This window comes from Dysidea avara, chromosome 1 (assembly GCF_963678975.1).
Source record: "Dysidea avara chromosome 1, odDysAvar1.4, whole genome shotgun sequence".
In the NCBI taxonomy this organism is placed as follows: Eukaryota; Metazoa; Porifera; class Demospongiae; order Dictyoceratida; family Dysideidae; genus Dysidea; species Dysidea avara.
Genome location: NC_089272.1, coordinates 32,659,665 through 32,681,329, shown reverse-complemented (window position 1 = coordinate 32,681,329; position 21,665 = coordinate 32,659,665). Strand labels below are relative to the sequence as shown.

General features: G+C 38.7%; 2 protein-coding genes and 3 long non-coding RNA genes across 18 annotated transcripts; 2 read left to right on the top strand and 3 right to left on the bottom strand.

Moving 5' to 3' along the window:
- Window positions 1-609: 609 nt before the first annotated feature.
- Window positions 610-2,892, bottom strand: LOC136262097 (uncharacterized). 2 transcript variants are annotated; one of them, XR_010704122.1, is made up of 9 exons: window positions 2,787-2,892; window positions 2,473-2,674; window positions 2,364-2,419; window positions 2,245-2,316; window positions 1,989-2,109; window positions 1,874-1,940; window positions 1,699-1,826; window positions 837-1,086; window positions 610-787 (listed from the first exon to the last, which is right to left on the bottom strand). It is a non-coding gene; the product is annotated as an uncharacterized lncRNA (long non-coding RNA). The 2 variants fall into 2 exon arrangements; XR_010704119.1 differs by having other exon boundaries at window positions 1,707-1,826.
- Window positions 2,893-2,904: 12 nt separating this feature from the next.
- Window positions 2,905-3,505, bottom strand: LOC136262107 (uncharacterized). Of its 2 annotated transcripts, none has more exons than XR_010704126.1 (4): window positions 3,446-3,505; window positions 3,262-3,392; window positions 3,043-3,199; window positions 2,905-2,996 (listed from the first exon to the last, which is right to left on the bottom strand). It is a non-coding gene; the product is annotated as an uncharacterized lncRNA (long non-coding RNA). The 2 variants fall into 2 exon arrangements; XR_010704127.1 differs by having other exon boundaries at window positions 2,905-2,955.
- A 1,796-nt stretch (window positions 3,506-5,301) lies between these two features.
- LOC136262091 (uncharacterized) lies at window positions 5,302-8,174 on the bottom strand. 2 transcript variants are annotated; one of them, XR_010704114.1, is made up of 6 exons: window positions 7,031-8,174; window positions 6,829-6,981; window positions 5,744-5,930; window positions 5,628-5,698; window positions 5,458-5,575; window positions 5,302-5,405 (listed from the first exon to the last, which is right to left on the bottom strand). It is a non-coding gene; the product is annotated as an uncharacterized lncRNA (long non-coding RNA). The 2 variants fall into 2 exon arrangements; XR_010704118.1 differs by lacking the exon at window positions 6,829-6,981 and having other exon boundaries at window positions 7,031-7,170.
- LOC136262037 (uncharacterized) lies at window positions 7,148-9,970 on the top strand. 11 transcript variants are annotated; one of them, XR_010704102.1, is made up of 17 exons: window positions 7,149-7,237; window positions 7,346-7,388; window positions 7,441-7,539; window positions 7,586-7,748; window positions 7,801-7,873; window positions 7,921-7,995; window positions 8,045-8,204; window positions 8,259-8,331; window positions 8,379-8,521; window positions 8,570-8,645; window positions 8,696-8,768; window positions 8,816-8,958; window positions 9,011-9,085; window positions 9,134-9,208; window positions 9,259-9,401; window positions 9,574-9,646; window positions 9,693-9,970. XR_010704102.1 is itself a non-coding variant. In XM_066056213.1 (13 exons), the coding sequence occupies exons 4-7, from the start codon at window positions 7,644-7,646 to the stop codon at window positions 8,105-8,107; spliced, it is 309 nt and encodes a 102-aa protein (XP_065912285.1). In that variant the 5' UTR covers window positions 7,148-7,237; window positions 7,346-7,388; window positions 7,441-7,539; window positions 7,586-7,643; the 3' UTR covers window positions 8,108-8,204; window positions 8,259-8,331; window positions 8,379-8,521; window positions 8,570-8,645; window positions 8,696-8,768; window positions 8,816-8,958; window positions 9,453-9,522. The 11 variants fall into 11 exon arrangements, 9 of the variants coding, with proteins under 9 accessions (XP_065912285.1, XP_065912241.1, XP_065912256.1 ...); XR_010704103.1 differs by lacking the exon at window positions 7,586-7,748; XM_066056213.1 differs by lacking the exons at window positions 9,011-9,085; window positions 9,134-9,208; window positions 9,259-9,401; window positions 9,574-9,646; window positions 9,693-9,970 and adding an exon at window positions 9,453-9,522 and having other exon boundaries at window positions 7,148-7,237; window positions 7,586-7,752; window positions 7,921-7,996; window positions 8,057-8,204.
- A 639-nt stretch (window positions 9,971-10,609) lies between these two features.
- Window positions 10,610-11,686, top strand: LOC136245281 (uncharacterized). Its single transcript, XM_066036796.1, has one exon. It carries the CDS (start codon window positions 10,610-10,612, stop codon window positions 11,684-11,686), a length of 1,077 nt encoding a protein of 358 aa, XP_065892868.1.
- Window positions 11,687-21,665: the final 9,979 nt, after the last annotated feature.

Here is a 21,665-nt window from a genome sequence, read left to right as displayed (position 1 = left end):
TCAGCGCTCAAGCTGGGTAGAAATTAAAGCAGGGAGGAGGGTGGGGCTGTCAACCTTAAAGGCAAACAGAATCACAAAAGGCTCCTTTATGTATGTCATGCATGCATGATCTGATCAAGGTCATCCATCTTATATAAGAGGACATGATGTACACTTTGCTAGCTATGTTTATGAAGAGAAGGCAATGCAGTTACCATAGAAACTGACCAGACTATATATGATTGCCAATGTGGTAACTGGCTTGTCAAGTAGTGTATATGTAAGCTTTATAATTGCCAATTGTTTTCATCAATAAAATGTAGATATAAATTTTAAGTGGAAGCTGTAAAGAAAGCAAATGGTTACCATGGTAACTGAGCAGACCACGCTTGCCAATGAACCCATGTAGGAGGAAATTAATGTTCTCTATAAGTGCATGGTAATAATATTATTTTTGAGATCAGTGGTGGTAACTCATAGCAACATTAGCAATGTACATTGGAGAGATAATGGTGGCACAAAAACATGCTGCTGTACACAGGTGGATTGCATATGACGTACTGTCACAACACTTAATTTATAATTCAAGCTTATGCAAGTACCTATCATAGCTTCAAGTTATACATCAGATTTGTGTGACATCACTGACATCATAAAAGTAAGAATAAATATAAAAACATGAACAGCACTTAACACACATAAATAATTTGATTAACCATTCGTCAATCATAATAGTCATCAATCATAATAGTTTTTTCACATCACAACGTCCAGGCTACATAGCGAACTCTTCATGTATCTGAATATGCTACAAGTAAGAGAAATAGAAAATTGCTCTACAATTGGAAAGAACTCACCATGACCAAACTTAATGAATGACATCACAGCCTTTGCAGAACGCGTACAATGTCATCATCATCTCCATAATATCCATAAACCTGCCGCTCAGAAGACTGTTTCATACTGTATGTACCAGTAACAATGTGATTGGCCTCACAGAAAGTCAACCCACAATCCACGTTGGCAAGGATGCAGAGTGAATAACCTGGAGAATCCAGCAGCCACAATCAGACACATATGACTTCCAGGGTAGGTCATGAGCCCAATCTGAAAGACACAACACGCCATTACAAACTTATAAACAATACAGATTAATTGAACCTCTAGCTTTCTACTTGGAATATAGGATCATACTAAACCTAAACTAAATACACAATAATGTGTGCTCCAAGTCATACAATAATTAGTCCTGTTACCAATCTTCTACATGCCTGTCAATATATCAATAGCAAATAACAATGTTGATACACTGACTAGGATCATTCCTGTGGCAGGGTGGTCAGAAAGAACTGCTGCAGAATAACAGTAGCATGGTGGAAGGCATGCTGCATACATGCTATATTGATTTGTGGGCTTCGGTAGTCTATCATGTAACACTTTCACATCTCAGAACAAGAACTACCCAGACTATATTTCACATACAGGTGTACGTAAGTAGCCCCAGCTATAACTAGGCAGTGATTATATAGACACTAAGTCCAAAATTGGTTATATTGTGGGGATCGATTAATATAGGGCAATAACAACCACCTTGTTAGTACGACAACATGTAGTGAAATGTCCAACAATGAAGGGACCAATTTTAATGAGGTGACACACATCTTAGCATTGCTACTATCACAACATGTAGTCTCATTAAAGTTTCATAGTACTACATACTTCCTCACATTAGTGATTAAATCTTTCATTACTTCAGCCACCATAGACCTACCTATTGGTGAGTCATCATTAACAAGACGACTGGCCACTGGGATGAAAAAGTATGTTGCCATTTTGCAGTGAGTTGTCTGGTGAAAGCAAATATGAGCTTAGTAAACAGACCACAATTTTTTACCTTTGGGAGTTTAGCAAATATTACAGACGTTTCCAATACCGGCTCTCTGCCACCCTGCACCTCAAAGCTAGTCACAAAATATAAGTATGTAAATATAAAGAAGTATTTTACGTACCTATATGAACAAATCAAAGTAAGACTAAAGCTTCTTCAGTTTATAGTCTGGGAGAAACTGTAGCACAGCATAGGTAGCACACAGCATGTCACTTAGGTAACAGTGATGATGACCAACCTTCCTGAAAAAAAATTAACCACTCAAATTCATATGTAATGAATAAAGTGGTGCAGTTATCAATTAAACCAGACTGTTCCAAGAAAGCCTAACACATCACAGGTTACATCGCACATTAACATGAACTATGGAGACACACCCCTAGCAGTGGAAAGGCTGTTGTTTGGTGTTGATAGTCGTATACGTCTTCTTCAATGGACATGAACAATAGCTAAGAAGATGCAACATAAAACACTTCTTTCACACTCATGCACACACCTTAAGCTGTGCTTCACTAATCTGTTGACTGATGCAGTCCCTTACAAGTACTGCACCTACGTCAGCATAACACATACTACACTACTTACTGAAACACAATGGTGCAAACCTTGAACGCTGATGTTAATAGCTTTTGGTTTGAACCACTGGCAAAAGAATCCCCAGCTCTAGCATAGTTTCTCAGCACATCAACAATACACTTACAGTTGTGTTTGAAGATTTGTTAACAGCTCAACATAAAGATCCATCATTTTAAGATACTCATTGTCTTTGCTATCAACTTTTCCTCTTTTCAGCGAAGTCCATAAGATCTAATGAATATAAACAAGAGTTTTTAATATTTGTGAATTCCAAACTTGTCTACCGATCAATCAATCATGAACACACACACACGGTTAAAAATTACAGAGTAACACGGCTAACATTTTGTAATTCTTAATACTCTAGCTGGCACGTGATTCAGGAAGTTTTGATGATGTAATTTCTCCTTCTCTTCTCTCTTCTGCCGCCACACCAAACCAACACTTATACCACCATTGTTACCTCGCTAATGGTGACATCTAAATTTCCAGCAGTCAATTGGTCCTTAACTCTATTCAATAAAACATGGATACTGTAACTAAGCACCTGCACCTGGTCCAAGAAAAAACTCTCAAGAAATCCTAAAATGTAGTCATACCTTGTATCCTTTTGTTAGCACCTCCTTCATCTCTTTTAATATGAAGTGGACATATTTGGGACCAAAAGTGATACCATCTTTATAAATGTATTTCTGGCCACCTCTCAAACATCTCATTTGGTAGCTTCTTACTGTGTGACAAACCTTCAGTAGTAAGCTAAACAGCATAGAGACAGTAAGGATGGGAACAATTGCAATATCATTAACACAACTACTCACCCAGAAAGGTTAGAATTAAGCGTGTCCTCTGGTAGTTATAGTAATAGTTGAGTTATGGCTAGAGTGATATGTACTTGAAGTGTGTCTTTGTCATGTTTGTGGGGACTGAGTCCGTAACCACTTTGATTCGACTGTGGATCCATTACATGATGGTCACTACTGTATGACCTTTATATTATCATACCCGCTTCGTCAGACAAGACTGCAACTCTGGTAAAATAGCTTTGGTAACAGAGGTGTGAATCAAGACACACGGTAGTGTGTCGTGCGGCCAAGAAAGCCGGCGACCACACCGTGAGTATATTTACAGGAAGAAAGAAAACAGCTTTTTCACGCATGCATAGCTCCATGGCCCCTTCTCCAAAGCACACTATTTTTGCATTATAGCTGTCCCCCAGGTAGGGTACGCCACACAGCAAATTAGATTAAATTCGCAACTGCCATTTGCGAGATATGGGCGTCCAAAATTTCGTTTTAATTTCTTCGTTTTTTTCTTCTTATGCCGTACGGGGGGGGGGGGGGGGGGGGGGGGGCACACTTTGCAAAAATTGCTATAAAATGCAAACGTGTAACTTGATTGCCTCGATCTTTGGCACAAATTAAGAACGTGTAACGGTGGATTCACATACCAAGTTTGTTGTAAGTCTGAGTAGTATTCAAGGAGTTATGGACGTTTATTCACGTAAAAACAGATCAAACTTCTGTCACGGCTACAGGGTAAACCAAGCATAGAAATAACTTGAAAATTGGTGTGTAGATAGGCTGATCATCGTAGCAGTGCCTTTTGATAGTTTGAATAGCAATAGAGTTACAGCGACAAAATTATAAAGCAAAATCTAAGCAAGTGTAAAATCGAGGAACGAGATACTCTAATAGAGCAGTCACCACGGAGTAAAAAAGGTGTGCAAAAAATGTCGGAAAAAAACTTACCAGAGTTCGAACCAGGGACCTCCATACCTAACACCTGTATCCTTAACCACTGAACCACTGCTACCTTGACTGATCACCTCACTTAATTTCTGCTTTATAAATGAAATTTCTAGTTGAAATCTGCTTATAGTCAAACGTTTGTAATTTCATAAATCTACCAATAGAAGTTCTAGACTGTTCTAGAACATTCTATGTATGTTCTATTAGAACTCCTCAAAAAATGTGCGCTCTATTAGAGTATTACAATAATATTATCAAATATTGAATTAAATCATGCAATGAAATACATTTATAAGTCTATCTTCAATAATCATCATTGTATCTACATAGAAAAGAAAAAATGTGAGTAAAGACAAACCTCAAAGTCAGCCATAGGCTGGTTTTGGGGCCTTGTAAAGTACAAAAAGGAGTGAAATCCACACAAAAACAGCCAAGCTGTGAAAAAATGGTGCGGCCTTAAAAAGCCTGGGTGAAAAAGTTGTGAAATCAAAGGTGGCGGCCAAGAAATGGCTGCAATGATGTTAATGCTAAAAATTTTAATAATGGCTGTGTGCATTGTTAAAATTTATTAGCATTAACATCATTGCAGCCATTTCTTGGCCGCCACCTTTGATTTCACAACTTTTTCACCCAGGCTTTTTAAGGCCGCACCATTTTTTCACAGTTTAGCTGTTTTTGTGTGGATTATAAGTGAATTGGCCTTTTCTAAATCAGAAATGATGATGTCTATGTCGTATTTCTTGTAAAACTGCTCACCTTCCTCTTGTGTTTTCAAGTCTTCTTCTGCCACATCCATCTTGGCCAACTCTGGTACACCTTCACCTCCATTGTCAGTGACTAGCTTCTGCTTGTGATTTCAAATCAAAGTGAAATCCACTAAGAATTCCAACTGCTGCCCTACAAATAAATCATTACACTATGGATGGATAGATACAGTATAAACAGTATTCGTACTTGATCAAGTTCTTTTCAATGTGTTTCCTCTTTGGGATTAGCTGTAGGTAGCTCTTCAGTAGAAAATAGCATTTGGTTCATTTCAGGTGTGCAGCAATAGCAGTGAAGACATTGATAGCCCCTAATATCAGTTTCTGTTCTCTCTCCATGGAGGCAAAGAGATCCTATCGGCAACAAGAAGTTCAGTATAGTGGACTGACTGAACGTCCCAGAAAAGCACAGTTTGGCAAGTGGTGGAGAGCTTGTGTTCAACGATGAAGCTATAGAGAAGACACCACAACTAAAAGCAAAAGAAATGCCATCCCTTATTACCTGATGTTCCTGCTTTGGGTCCACATTCAATAGTTGGTGCATGTCAGCAAATTTAAATGATATATGGATAAGTTTTTACCAAGAGTGCCAATATGGCTATAAACTCATGATGAGTTGACTGCAACAGAAACATGTAACATTACTAGCATGATACACTGCATGGCACCTACCTCAGAATTGGAGCAAAGGCCCTGCCTAGCATTGTCCAACAATGTACCAAGAACAAGCAACTTGTCCTTATCTACAAGATCAATGAAGCACTTGTACTCCATGATACAATACTCACCTGTGTCAGGATCAGTGGCTGAAATTAGTTTGACAACTCAGCGTTCGAGCGTAAATGGATGGCTGCAGGTTCGAGGCCACCTAGGTCCAGTCATGGATTTTTTCTCCTTTCTCCAACTTTTCAAACACACCTTAAGTAGCTAAAGTCTTTGAGCAGGCAGGTGTCCTATAGACCTTCAGCACTTGTGCTGTAAAGCATTATTAAATAAATTAAATAAATAAACTGTTTATGTACCAATGCTAGCAACTAGAAATGGTAAACAACTAAAGTGGAGGTGTCACAATGATGCAAAATATCTAAGGTGGAGTTGTGGTTTCAATTATGTCTTTGTTTTGGCTGACTTTGAAGTGGTTGATAGTTTTAAGCTGGTGACAAATCCATTAAAAAAATTGTTGTGTAGCTGAAAATTGCTAACTTAAAGCAACAGTGTAATTCAAAGTAAGCACTAGTGAATGCCTTCCGTCTGACATCATGTTTTTGAAAAGTTTTAAAAGTATTCTACATACACACAGGTCTGAAAAAAAGATTACAAAATGACACAAAACTCACTTAAACTTAACGCACGCAATAAAACTAATGTACCTATCAATGTCACGCCCCACCTACTCCAAGTTGGGCAGCAGCGGGTGGGGATTTGTCACCCAACCTCGTCCCCAGGATAGGGGCATTTGCAACACAAATAGCCATTGGCCATGTCGTTATGCACTTATCAAAGTTTTGCCCCACCTACCCCCATGCGGGCAAGGAGGGGACACAGGAGGGGATTTGACAAAGTTCTAAGTCTAATCCCCCCACCCTGGGGCAAATTTGGAGGTCTAATCCCCCTCCTATGTGGCCACCATCCATCAGATTTCTCAATCTTTTATTACAAGTGTATAGATCAAAGCCTCCACCCCTGGGGCTGAAATTTTTGTCCAATCCCCTTGTTATGCCTCTCATTTGCCCGCATGGGGGTAGGTGGGGCAAAACTTTAATAGGTGCATTAGTGATTCCTGGGATAAATAATACGAATTAGTAGGGGATTTGTAATTCGAAGTTGTCCCCAGGGGTGGGGAATTTGTCATCTAACATTTGCAAATCCCAACCTCTGCCCGACCTGGGGTATAGGTGGGTTGATAGGTGCATAAGATTTCTGATTGATCAGCCTATAGGAAAACTCCACAGTGAGTTTCATCTTCCTAGAAGGCCGTATGGCTGAGTAAACCATTGCCATCCATCGATCTGAGCCAATTCGCACCCTGTACCACATTATTTAACATGAACCTCGCTATACTCACTACAACGTACCTTGGACTACTAGCTTCAATCGTTCTGAAGAACTTGACTGAGCCAGGTAATTTGGTCACATCTATGATCCCATCATCATCTGATCAAATATTCGGATTTATGTGCCTGGGTCGTGAATTTGAATAGAATATCGCGCACTTATTAGAATTGCTACCTCACGTGATTAAGACTGATCGCCACGTTGCTGGTTGAAAGCAGTAAGCCTTGGTGGGTTCTAGTCAGAACAATGGCAATATGAATATTGCTGTGTGAAATCTTTGATGCTGTATAAGTTTAATACAGCTTTGTTTAATATTTTTGTCTGCTTTTCTTTAGAAGATAACACTAAGGCAGGACTTGTGTGTACATCATTATTAAAGTAAGTGGACTGTATTTGTTAATGTACTTATATACATTTGTTTTTGGAATAGAAATCTGAGACAATGCTAGAGAAGTTGGAGGGGACTGCTGTCAACACCAGTAGTTTGGATGACAAGAAAACTGTGCTGATACAGTGCACATCTTCAGATGTAAGTAAACTCTTGTTAGTATGTGTTTATTTACTATTGTTTACAGAAGATAAGACTGAGATGTCAAGACGACTTTCAGCAACAAGGGTACTTTAGACAGCAACATGGCTGAGGGAAGTTGGAGACAAACTAGAGAAGTTGGAGAAAAGGCTGCTATCAACTTAGACAACAAGACAACTGTGCTGGTACAGTGGGAATCTTCAAATAATGTAAGTATGTAGACTATATTTGGTTTGTGTGTTTATTTACTATTGTTTACAGAAGACAAGACTGAGACATCAAGACTATTGTGGACAACACCAGTAGTTTACAATGAGATGTATCTTCAAATAATGTAAGTAGACTATATTTGTTTGTGTGTTTATTTACTATTGTTTACAGAAGAGAAGACTTAAATTTCAAGACTGCCGTGGACAACACCAGTAGTTTATACAACGAAACACTTCTTCAAATAATGTAAGTAGACTATGTTTGTTTGTGTGTTTATATTTGCTGTTGTTTATAGGAGATAAGACTGAGATATCAAGACTACTGTCAGCAAGGGTACTTAAGACAGCAAGATGGCTGAGAGAAGTCAGAGACAGACTAGAGAAGTTGGAGAAAAGGCTGCTGTCGACTTAGACAACAAGGCAACTGTGCTGATACAGTGGAAATCTTCAAATAATGTAAGTAGACTATAATATAATTTGGTTTGTGTGTTTATTTACTATTGTTTACAGAAGATGAGACTGAGACATCAAGACTATTGTAGACAACACCAGTGGTTTATGACGAGATGCATCGTCAAATAATGTAAGTAGACTATATTTGTTTGTGTGTTTATTTACTATTGTTTACAGGAGATAAGGCTGAGATATGAAGAATCCTGTCAGCAACAAGGGTACTTTAGACAGCAAGACGGCTGAGGGAAATTGGAGAAAAGGCTGCTATCAACTTAGACAACAAGACAACTGTGCTGGTACAGTGGAAATCTTCAAATAATGTAAGTAGACTATATTTGGTTTGTGTGTTTATTTACTATTGTTTACAGAAGGGAAGACTTAAAATTTCAAGACTGCTGTGGACAACACCAGTAGTTTATACGACGAAACACTTCTTCAAATAATGTAAGTAGACTATAATATTTGTTTGTGTGTTTATTTACTATTGTTTACAGAAGACAAGACTGAGGCATCAAGACTATTGTGGACAACACCAGTAGTTTACGACGAGATGCATCGTCAAATAATGTAAGTAGACTATATTTGTTTGTGTGTTTATTTACTATTGTTTACAGGAGATAAGACTGAGATATCAAGACTACTGTCAGCGACAAGGGTACTTTAGACAGCAAGACGGCTGAGAGAAGTTGGAGAAAAGGCGGCTGTCAACTTAGACAACAAAACAACTGTGCTGATACAGTGGAAATCTTCAAATAATGTAAGTAAATAGACTATATTTGGTTTGTGTGTTTGTTTACTATTGTTTACAGAAGAGAAGACTAAGATGTCAAGACTACTGTGGACAACACCAGTAGTTTATACAATGAGACACTTCTTCAAATAATGTAAGTAGACTATATTTGTTTGTGCGTTTATTTACTATTTGTTTACAGAAGAAAAGACTAAGACGTCAAGACTGCCGTGGACAACACCAGTAGTTTATACGACGAGACACTTCTTCAAATAATGTAAGTAGATTATAATATTTGTTTGTGTGTTTATTTACTATTGGTTATAGGAGATAAGGCTGAGGTATCAAGACTACTGTCAGCAACAAGGATACTTTAGACAGCAAGATGGCTGAGGGAAGTTGGAGAAAAGGCTGCTCTCAACTTAGACAACAAGACAACTGTGCTGGTACAATGGAAATCTTCAAATAATGTACCGGTAAGTATATAGACTATTTGTGTGTTTATTTACTATTGTTTACAGAAGAGAAGACTAAGATGTCAAGACTACTGTGGACAACACCAGTAGTTTATATGATGAGACACTTCTTCAATAACGTAAGTAGACTCTATTTGTTTGCGTGTTTATTTACTATTGTTTACAGGAGAGAAGACTAAGACGTCAAGACTACCGTGGACAACACCAGTAGTTTATATGACGAGACATTTCTTCATAATGTTAGTAGACTGTATTGTTTGTGTGCTTATTTACTGTTCGTTATAGAATAGAAGACTCGAGACAGAACTACTGTGAATGACAAGGGTAGTTTAGGCAACAGGGCAACTGAGAAAAGTCTTAAGACTGTGTGGATTGAGAGTGTAGAGGTGACGTGGCTGTGCCAGGACTTGTGTCAACCCTAGGCCTACAAACACTTGCTGCAGAATTTTGTTGGATACTGCTATTAAAATGGATTGGACGTGTGGCTTGATGGAGAAACGGATTTGAACTTGTGTGTGTGTGTGTGTGCTTTTTTTAATGGTTGAAGAAAAAAAATTTATTGCTCAGAATAATTAATTACGCCGTGCGTTTATTGCTCAGAATAATTAATTACGCCGTGCGTTTATTGCTCAGAATAATTAAATACGCCGTGCGGCAATAATTACAAAAGCGGATATCAAGCTACGTACGGGCATCACTGTCGGATATTATGGTGGGACGACCGAGAATACGCGTTATACATCAATGATACGAGGAATTGTACATGGATGAACGAGTAAGCGCGTATAAAATTTGTCTTACAACGAGCGAAAGACAAAGTTGTTCTATTAAGCGAACGAAACCTGTAAGAGTGAGTGTAAGAGCGCGTTTGCTTAAACAACACGAGCGTTCACGATCGATTGAACGCAACGTATTCTTGTTTGCGATTTCCTGTGCCCTATGCCTTAACAAACACAACATATTATGTAATGAACAACATGGGTTTAGACAGTACAGGTCTGTCCTGAAGACATGACTTAGTATGTAACATTTACTATGTATTGTGGGTTTTGTAATCTAATATTGCTCACGAGTATGTAGTGCGTCTATAAGAATAATGTGAATACGTTGTCGTTAAAATTGCTCTACGGTACGCTACTATACTAACATTGGTGCTGTGACCGAAACCGACCGGACTAAGCAGTTTATTGACACTAAATCAAATGGAAGAGATTCAGCGACTTCGTGTTAAGCGACGTGGCCTCAAGGGCAGCATAACGAAATTATTGGCTAAAGTAGACGAAGCACTTACCGCCGAATTGGAGAGAGTGAGCGTTGAATCCACGCCGGAATCGCGGAGAATATTAGTAGCCACTACAGTCGAACAGCTCAGAGTGAAACATGAACTGATAACCAAACTTGACAGCACTATTGCAGAGATGATTCAGAAGGAAGATGAGCTTGAATTAGAGATATGTGATGCAGATACCTACCAGACCACTCTAGAACAACAAATAGCTGTCCTAACTGAATTCATTAGGAAAGCCAGTCAATCGCCAACAACACGACCTCCCACCCCCCCATCCTCAGTGAATGATGCACCACGTTTAATTTCGATAGAATTGACAACAACTACAGAACCTGAAGTGACAGCAGCTACCCTTCCAGAGACTGAAGTAGTCAAGAAGACATTTCACTCCGACACATCTTCAGCAGCACAAGTGAGTAGTCACACATCAGATGTAAATGAACAGACAAGAGGTATGCATCAGACCTATACTAGGCTTCCCAAGCTGCCACTGCCAACCTTTGATGGGAATCCCTTACAATGGCAGACCTTTAGGAATTCTTTCTCTGCAGCAGTAGACTCTAACCCGTGCCTCACAGGCATACAGAAATTCAATTACCTTCGTGCCCAGCTAAAGGGAGATGCATCACGTGTTATTAGTGGCTTCCCACTATCTAATAACAACTACTCACATTCAGTGGAATTGTTGAAGGAAAGGTTTGGTCAGAGTCACAAGTTGGTAGAGGCTCATATGGATGCATTGCTGAATGTGCTGCCACCATCTAACAATTTAGAGAGCTTACAGACATTTTATGACACTTTGCAAAGCCACATCAGAGCACTATCAGCATTAGGTGAGTCATCCCAATCATATGGAGCCCTTTTAACCACTTCTGTTCTGAGAAAACTACCTCCTAGTGTTAAGATAAATATGGTCCGTGATCACTACAATACCAAGTGGACAATTGACGAATTATTAACTAGAGTGTTAAAAAGAAGTACACATCCTTGAGGCTGGTCTACCTACTGGACACAACCACTCCGACACTCGAGGCTATGCTACTCCAACCACAGCATCCTTCTATACAGACACCTACAAGACACCACAGACCCATGATATGCCAAAGAGATATCCAGTGTGCGTATTCTGTAAGGGTATGCACAAAACCAGTTCATGTTCCTCAGTTACATTCCCCCAAGAAAGACTTGACATTGTGAAGAGTGCTGGTTTGTGCTTCAACTTTCTGGCACGGCATAAAGTATCTCAATGCACCTCTAAGTTCAGTTGCCATGAGTGTCATAAGAAACATCGTACTAGCCTCTGTCACGCCTTCACCACCAATGTAGAGGTACCTCCACCTAATCAGTCACAACCTGAACCTGTACCAACTCCTACAGAATTTACTTTATCTTCCACAAATTCAATCATGACATCTACAAATTCTACTGCCACTAGTTCATTTACCACCATGACCCCTGCACCATTGTCTGCATTTTACACTAGTGTCTGCCTCCTCAAAACTGCCATTGCGGATGTATCGGTTAACTCAACAACTGTTGAGGGCCATATCCTATTCGATGAAGGGGCCCAACGTTCATTCATTACCCAACAGCTGGCCGACACTCTACAACTGCAACCAATCTGACACGAACTCATCACAGTGTCCTCCTTTGGTGAGCAAATTTCTACGCCAACAAGGTTTGCTGTCACAACAATCTCCATTCATACATTGAATGGAAGACAGATCCCTATTTCTGTCCTGATTGTACCCAAGCTAGCTGAACCAGTTCGAAACTCTATCAGAACTCATCTCAATCAGTTCTCTTACTTACAAGGACTAACACTGGCTCATGCAGTGACTAGTGATGAGAATTTTTCCATATCAGTTCTCATAGGGGCGGACTACTATTGGCAGTTCATTCAGGACCATGTAGTCCGCGGTGATGGACCAACAGCTGTTCATTCCAGATTGGGGTACTTGCTCTCAGGCCCACTTCCTCTACCCCAACCAACTTCTACAACTAGCCTTCATATTTCAATCCTTTCCTGCACTACAGAGAATGCTAGAGATAGCAGCCCAATTGACACTCCATTTTGCAACTCAGAAGTTTTTCCAAGAATGAGACACCTGCAATAGCCTGTGATGTCTACTCTGTGGCAACTTGTATGAAGAATGACGTTAAACAGCTACCAGTATCAAGGTTTCCAACAACCTTGATTACCACCAGTGCTGTAAATAGTAATGAAGATAACCGGAATTGCAGTTGCATGCTAAGTGAGGGATCTAGTGAAGCTTACTGTCCTCCCAATTGCCGACAGAAGTTCTTAGCCCAAGCCCTTACAATCTACCAGTAGGTGGCTACAATCCTACACTATCCAGCTCTTCTCCAGAAAGCCTATTCCAGCTTGAACAGATTCCCAAAACAAACACTATCCATCTTGTGTTGGAGGATGCTGATCTTTGTAAGCAGTTTGACATTCTGGAGACCACTACTAAAGCTGGAAGGAGGAGCCATGAACCAAGGATGTCTGTAACAACTACAGCCATTATAACTTGTGAGGAAGCCAAGAGAGGACAACACAAAATTAGAGCATGGATTGACCCTCTACATGCCCCCCCGGAGGATGTCCTGAAGACATGACTTAGTATGTAACATTTACTATGTATTGTGGGTTTTGTAGTCTAATATCGCTCACGTGTATGTAGTGCGTCTATAAGAATAATGTGAATACGTTGTCGTTGTATTGCTCTACGGTACGCTACTATACTAACAAGGTCATGTGAGACTCAACTTTTTGCGACTTGGTAGAAGCCCTAAATAAGAGACTCAGGTTGATGTAATAATCTTGGATCTTGCTAAGGGATTTGACACTGTACCACACACTAGATTGGTTCACAAACTAAGTTCATATGGTATTAATGGCCAATTACTGCGATGGATCGAGTCCTTCCTTATGAACAAATCTCAGCAGGTTACAGTAAATGGTCAGCTAAGCAGCACAGCCCAGGAGTCTCCCAAGGTTCAGTATTGGGTCCTTTATTATTTATTTGTTGTGTGAATGACATACCTGATAAAATTAAGTCCACTTTAAAGTTGTACACAGATGATGCTCTTTTGTACAGAGAGATTCATTCTCCAGAGGACAGTAAAATCCTACAAGAGGATATCAACATGCTACAGCAATGGGCTGAATGCTGGATGATGAAATTTAATCCCGTAAAATGTGAATACTTAAGAATAACTCAGGGGCATAACCAGGATTATTTTGAAGAGGGTTCGGATTAAAAGTGGAATGTCTTGAGGGGAAGGCCTGGGTGCTTCCCCTAGACCATGTTTGGACAAAAATGATGCATACACAAAATGTGCCTTTAGGCAGTAACATTAAAAGGTGCTGTTTGTGCATCTAACTAGCTAAAACCTACACACTGCCGTTTATGCAGCTTACAGAAACTATAAACCTATTGTAAAACTAACTACACTTCACTTCCAGACAGCATACTGACAGCCAACTTCAATTTCCTGCACACTGAAACCCTCCACACTCGAGTCCCTTAGTTGGCAATACTTCTTTCCAGATACATTATTCTCGGCTGGTCCTCCTGTTGATGGTCAGCAACTTCAGACTTGGCTTGTACTCCAATATATTTGAGACATCACATGCCCACAACATGTAACAAATAAACAAACCATTCATCAAGTAAAATAATATACATCAACAATTTACAGTTTGTGCTAACCTGACACATGTATAACATGACCACTCAAATTTAGCAGCTGCTGCCTTGTAATATGTCTCAACCGACCATTGAACAGTCATTCGACATTTTACTCGCGCCATTTCAACCATGCATCACGTGCGCAATTGATCACGTGATTCGATAGACATGCTTTTCAATGGCTCAGCAGTAATGTGATGTGACCCTCAGGAGTAGTACAGTTGAGCGCCAGTGGGCAAGTAGCTACCTGAGAGATCCAGGGCTGTAAGATTTGGTGTGATTTTTAATTTTAAAAAATTCTGCCTCTGAAAGGGGGGTTATATATATATATATTTGTTAATGTACAAACTCAATCACGAGTATATTCGTACATATGTAGTTAGCTACTTATTTACAAATTTATATAATTGTTAAATAAATCAAGAGATGGAGCTTGGATAATATGATCATCTAGTTGGTTCCATAATTTTATTGTAAAAGGAAAGAAGGAGTTCATATAAGCATCTACCCTTGTTGGCAACTGCAGAAATCTTTGATGGGTGACCTCTAGTTGTGGTGTTGCTTGGTCTAAACTGTTGGTGCACATTAATATCTACCATGTCATTAATTATTTTATATATTAGTGAGGCTCTCAAATTATTTCTTCGCTTCTCCAATGTGTGCCATTGTAAACTGTTCAACATTTCTGTCACACTAGCTGTTCTATTATAGTTATTCTTCACAAACCTTGCTGCTCTTCTCTGTACCATTTCTAATTTATAGATGTTATGTTCATGGTATGGGGACCACACTGTACTGGCATATTCTAGAATGGGGCGAACAAATGTTCGTCCGAACCATCCGAACCCCCCCCCCCTGCCTACGCCCTTGTAACTAATAAATCTTCACTTTTTGCTACACAATATCTCATAAACAATAATAAGATTCAGCAAGTTTTGCAAGCAAAATATTTGGGAGTTCATATTGACGAAATACTTTCTTGGAACTTCCACGTTAATTTTGTATGCAACAAAGCAAATAACATCCGGGCATTTCTGCAGCGTAACACTGTGAAAAAGGTGGGATATAATTATGGTATTTCCAGTGGCTTATTGAATACAAATAAGCCTTAATATAAGCCCTGTATTATACTCATGTTATACTTTAGTATAATGCATACTATACTATTACATATATGGTTTCAGTTTATTTACCACAATACCTGAAATAGCTTATATCTAATATAATGCCCACACTATACCATCACATATATGGTTTCAGTATGTTTAACACACTAACTAAAGCCTTACTTGAGACTGTTAGTATACTACAGGTTATATCAAGCTTTTTTGTATTCAATAAGCCACTGGAAATACCATCTTATATCCCTCTTTTTTCACAGTGTAATTTAAGACAGTGTCCAGCAAAATAATGTAAGGGAAAGATGTTATCTTTCTTTAGTGCAACCCATATTAGAGTATGCTTGTGTAGTTTGGTCACCCTATGCTATGACTAATACTGATAAACTAGAAAGATTACAAAGGAAAACAGCAAGATTTGTATGTAATGATTACTAGAGGTGTGCGATTATCTAGATATATCCGATTATCGAGATATCGTAAGACTTATCGAGATAAGGATGATAAGTTTATTTATCTAGATAATAGTAAATGTCCGTAAATTACTTGTATACCAAAGAATATCTGATAATGTAGATACCTCCTGGGGGCTTCAACTCTCCTACCACTTGGAAACATTGTTAAAACTAACGTTTTTCACTTTTTTGTACTCTTTAAATTGCAAGTTGCTCACTTTACTGGTTAAATATTGACAGTAAACTACAACGAATAATGTTTTTCGATTATCGAGATATGTTAGATAATCGAGATAAATTTAAAATAAATATCGAGATATGTCTAACTTTGTCATCGCACACCTCTAATAATTACTCAATGCACTCTAGTGTCACTAACATGTTAAATAGGATGCACTGGACAACACTTCAAGTTAGAAGGGAAAACCTAAGACTGATAATGATCTACAAATTGTTAATAACCTTGTTGAAATTGAAACAGGGAACTCACTTATTAAGAACAGTTTACCCACCCGAGGACATTCAAATAGATTCAGGCTGCCATTTACCAGAGTTAATTCATTTAGTTATTCCTTCTATCCTGATGCAATTAAACTGTGGAATAAATTACCAGATACTATAATTAATTGTACAACATTACGAAACTTTAAAGATCTAATTAACTGTTAATAATATTTGCACACACACTACACCTTTATGTACGTTTACACTTGCTTGTCGAGTCCTGTACATTACATAGAGAGAGAACCATCATTAATAATTGATGAGAAAACATGCATGATTACAAACAAATTATATATGTGTCCTCGGACAACATGCGACCACATGTCTGACCAACAGTGGACAGCAGTGGGCATGGCAAGGAAAAAAAAATTATAAATTTAGGTACAAAACTAAAGTTACAGCTTAAATTATATACAGATTAAAAACAGTCCGGGTTGATTGTCCATTCTTTAGAGTTCCTACCATAAAATATTCTCTGTGAAGCAGAAATTGAGGCACTGGCCATCTGGAACAAAAGATTTCTAGCACTTCCCTTGGAAAATAGGGATACTTGCCGGGTTAATTAATATTTTATAAAGTGTCACATGCGCAATTTGTACTGATTAACCGAGTTGTGGTTTACACCAGAGTATACATGGGCTGCTACAGCTAAGTCTGGGACAAAGCTTTCTTGGCATGTTGATATTTGCGATAGGACTCACTATAGTTCATAAATTAGTGCCCCCGCCCTTCATTTGGGGCTGTGTGGCGTCTACTTGAAAAAAAACATTACATATCACTGCGGCGGTTGGTCTGTAAGCTATACTGCAAGTTGATTGTAGTAAATATAATTTTTTTTATGATGAACTGGTTAATTGTTGGTTATTGCAGGTTCAGCAGTTTGATGTCACGTGATGCTTGGCTACGACGATCATCAGTGGATGTCTGTCCTACAGGTTTAATAGAATGGAATAATAGCTAGTAAATGTTTGCATACATGCAAACAGCATTTGTTTTTGCTATAGCATAGGTAGCCGTAGGCCTTGTGTGCATACACTTTTTATATTTCTTTGATAATGTCTCGCATGAAAGTGAGCGTGCACATATGTTTCTTGTGTGTGTGTGTATATATAGTTAAATTGATGTTTAAATATACCCATGCATAGGGACCCGCCGATGATGCTGGCATAATTATGAACATAATAGGTGTCTGAAAGCATTGAGCATAATGCTAGCATAATAGGTAGAATATTTGTGTAATAGTATGAATTCTTGCTTATAAAAATAGTTATCACAGAAAGATCGATATACTCTAATAGAACAGTCAGTAACTCTAATAGAACAATCACATAACTGACTGTTCTATTAGAGTATATCAATCTTTTCTGTGATATGCATTTTGATAAGTAAGTTTGTGCTTCAGCCACTTATTATTTATCCATAAATTGGAAATTATTAGCAGAGCATGAGAACTGAGGCATAAATAATTGGGCATAATTTGAGCATAATGGGTAAGTATTGAGCATAAATTTAAGCATAATAGGTAAATTTTTGAGCAGTGCAGCATAGCATAATAGGTAAAATTATGAGCATAATCGGCGGGTCCCTACCCATGCAACCATCAAATATTGGCTGGCTACACCCCTGTAAGCTATTGGATGAAACTTGTACTTCAAAACACTGCCATTAAGTGAGAAACATAATTATTTATTTATTAATGCTTTATAGTACACACATACAAGCATGAGCTTATGTACACACACAGATACAAGAATTGACAATACACATAGTGTACTAAAGGTCTGTAGGCTTGTGCCTACAGCCAAAAGTAGTAACTATAAAATAATAATAAAAGATCACATGATAAATTGTCTAAAACAGTGTGTAGTTAATCGAGAAATGATCAATAATGTCTTACCACAAATCTTTGTCATGAACCAATCAGCATACACACCGATTGACAGTTAAAGACTATACCTTTAAAAAGTCTCCTCGCAGTCAATTTCATCTGCTGACAGGCTGCAAGGGTGTAAGCATCAATAATTCGAGATACTATAATCTAATCAAAAACAGCCAAGCTGTAAAAAAAGGTGCGGCCCCCAAAAAGGCCATGGTGAAAAAAGATGTGAAATCCAAGGTGGCGGCCAAGAAATGGCTGTGATGGTAGGTTAATGGTTACATTTTAATAACAACAATTCAGGTGAATTTGGTGCCAAGACCAAGCGGCACAAAATTCACCTGAATTGTCGTTATTAAATTGTAACCATTAACCTACCATCACAGCCATTTCTTGGCTGCCACCTTGGATTTCACATCTTTTTTCACCATGGCCTTTTTGGGGGCCGCACCATTTTTTAGAGCTTGGCTGTTTTTGATTAGATATCACTTCTTTTTGTATTTGCATACTGCAAAGCCGGCCTATGGCTGGCTTTGGGGCTTTTTTAACCCATGTGTTTTTTCTTTACTACAGGAAGAAGAAAAGAACTTCAAGAATAATTTTAGTACTTCAATTATTTTTGATTTTATTAGTAATTATACAAATTATATACATATATTTATTACATGCCCATTATTCCCCACAGGATATTTTTTTGCAGCTGATCTCTCTACTGGGTGACTTGAAATGTAGCTGAACTATATACAGGATGGTTTCTTTGTAGCTGAACTCTCTACAAGGTAACCTCTTCTAGCTGGTCTCTCTACAGGGTGATTTGTTTCTAGCTGAACTTTCTACAGGTGATTTGTTTGCAGCTAAACTCTCTACATGGTGGTGTCTTTGTAGCCGAACTCTCTACATGATGGTTTCTTTGTAGCTGAACTCTCTATAAGGTGACTTCGTCTAGCTGAACTCTCTACAGGGTGATTTTTTGTAGCTGAACTCTCTGCAGGGTGATCTGTTTGCAGCTGAACTCTCTACATGATGGTTTCTTTGTAGCTGAACTCTCTACAAGGTGACTTCGTCCAGCTGATCTCTCTACGGGGTGATTTGTTTCTAGCTGAACTCTCTACAGGTGATTTGTTTGCAGCTAAACTCTCTACATGGTGGTTTCTTTGTAGCTGAACTCCCTACATGATGGTTTCTTTGTAGCTGAACTCTCTACAAGGTAACTTCTTCTCTACAGCGTGATTTATTGTAGTTGAATTCTCTACAAGGTGGTATGTATGAGGCTGAACTCTCTACATGGCGGTTTCTTTGTAGCTGAACTCTCTACAGAGTGATTTGTTTGCAGCTGAACTCTCTACATGATGGTTTCTTTGTAGCTGAACTCTCTACAAGGTGACTTCTTCTAGCTGATCTTTCTACAGGGTGAATTGTTGTAGCTGAACTATCTACAAGGTAACTTCTTCTAGCTGATCTCTATACAGGGTAATTTGTTTGTAGTTGAATTCTGTACAGGTGGTTTCTTTGTAGCTGAACTCTGTACATGATGGTTTCTTTGTAGCTGAACTCTTTACAAGGTGACTTCTTCTATCTGAACTCTCTACGGGGTAATTTCTTTATAGCTGAACTCTCTATATGATGGTTTCTTTGTAACTGAACTCTCTACAAGGTAACTTCTTCTAGCTGATCTTTCTACTGGGTGATTTGTTTGCAGCTGAACTCTCTACATGGTGGTTTCTTTTTTTGCTAAACTCTCTACAAGGTGAATTCTTCTACCTGATCTCTCTACAGGGTGATTTGTTTGTAACTGAACTCTGTACAAGTGCGTTTTTGTGGGTGATCTCACTGCAGGTTGATTTGTTTGTAGCTGAACTCACTAAAGGGTGATTTTGCTTGTAGCTGAACTCCTTGCATTGTATCTAGTTTCTAGCTGATCTCTCTACAGGGTGATTTGCTTGTAACTGATCTCTCTACAAGTTGATTTGTGTGTAGCTGATCTCTCTGCAGGTTGATTAATTTGCAGCCGATCTCTCTACAAGGTAATTTATTTGTAGCTGAACTGTCTGTAAAGTGATTTATTTGTAGCTGATCTCTCTGCAGGTTGATTTGTTTTAGTTGAACTCTCTACAGGGTGATTTACTTGTAGCTGAACTCCTTACATTGTGTCTAGTTTCTAGCTGATCTCTCTACAGGGTGATTTGTTTGTAACTGATCTCTCTACAAGTTGATTTGTGTGTAGCTGATCTTTCTACTGGTTGATTTGTTTGTAGCCGATCTCTCTACTGGGTAATTTGTTTGTAGCTGAACTCTGTACAAGGTGCTTTTTTGTAGGTGATCTCACTGCAGGTTGATTTGTTTGTAGCTGAACTCACTAAAGGGTGATTTACTTGTAGCTGAACTCCTTACATTGTGTCTAGTTTCTAGCTGATCTCTCTACAGGGTGATTTGTTTGTAACTGATCTCTCTACAAGTTGATTTGTGTGTAGCTGATCTTTCTACTGGTTGATTTGTTTGTAGCCGATCTCTCTACTGGGTAATTTGTTAGTAGCTGAACTCTGTACAAGGTGCTTTTTTGTAGGTGATCTCACTGCAGGTTGATTTGTTTGTAGCTGAACTCACTAAAGGGTGATTTACTTGTAGCTGAACTCCTTACATTGTGTCTAGTTTCTAGCTGATCTCTCTACAGGGTGATTTGATTGTAGCAGAACTCTCTATAAGGTGATTTGTTTGCAGCTGAACTCTCTACATGGTGGTTTCTTTGTTGCTGAACTCTCTACAGGGTGTTTTGCTTGTAGCTACTCTTTACAGGGTGATTTGTTTCTAGCTTATCTCTCTACAGGTTGATTTGTGTGTAACTGATCTCTCTACAAGCTGATTTGTTTGTAGCTGAATTCTCTTCAAAGTGTTTTGTTTGTAACTGACCTCTCTTGTAGCTGACCTCTCTTCAGGGTGATTTGTTTCTAGCTGATCGCTCTACAGGTTGAATTGTGTGTAGCTGATCTCTCTACAAGTTGAATTGTGTGTAGCTGATCTCTCTGCAGGTTGATTTGTTTGTAGCCGATCTCTCTACAAGGTAATTTATTTGTAGCTGAACTGTCTAAAAGGTGATTTGTTTGTAGCTGATCTCTCTGCAGGTTGATTTGTTTTAGCATAACTCTCTACAGGGTGATTTATTTGTAGCTGAACTCCTTACATTGTGTGTAGTGTCTAGCTGATCTCTCTACAGGGTGATTTGTTTGTAGTTGATCTCTCTACAAGTTGATTTGTGTGTAGCTGATCTCTCTGCAGGTTGATTTGTTTGTAGCCGATCTCTCTATAGGGTAATTTGTTTGTA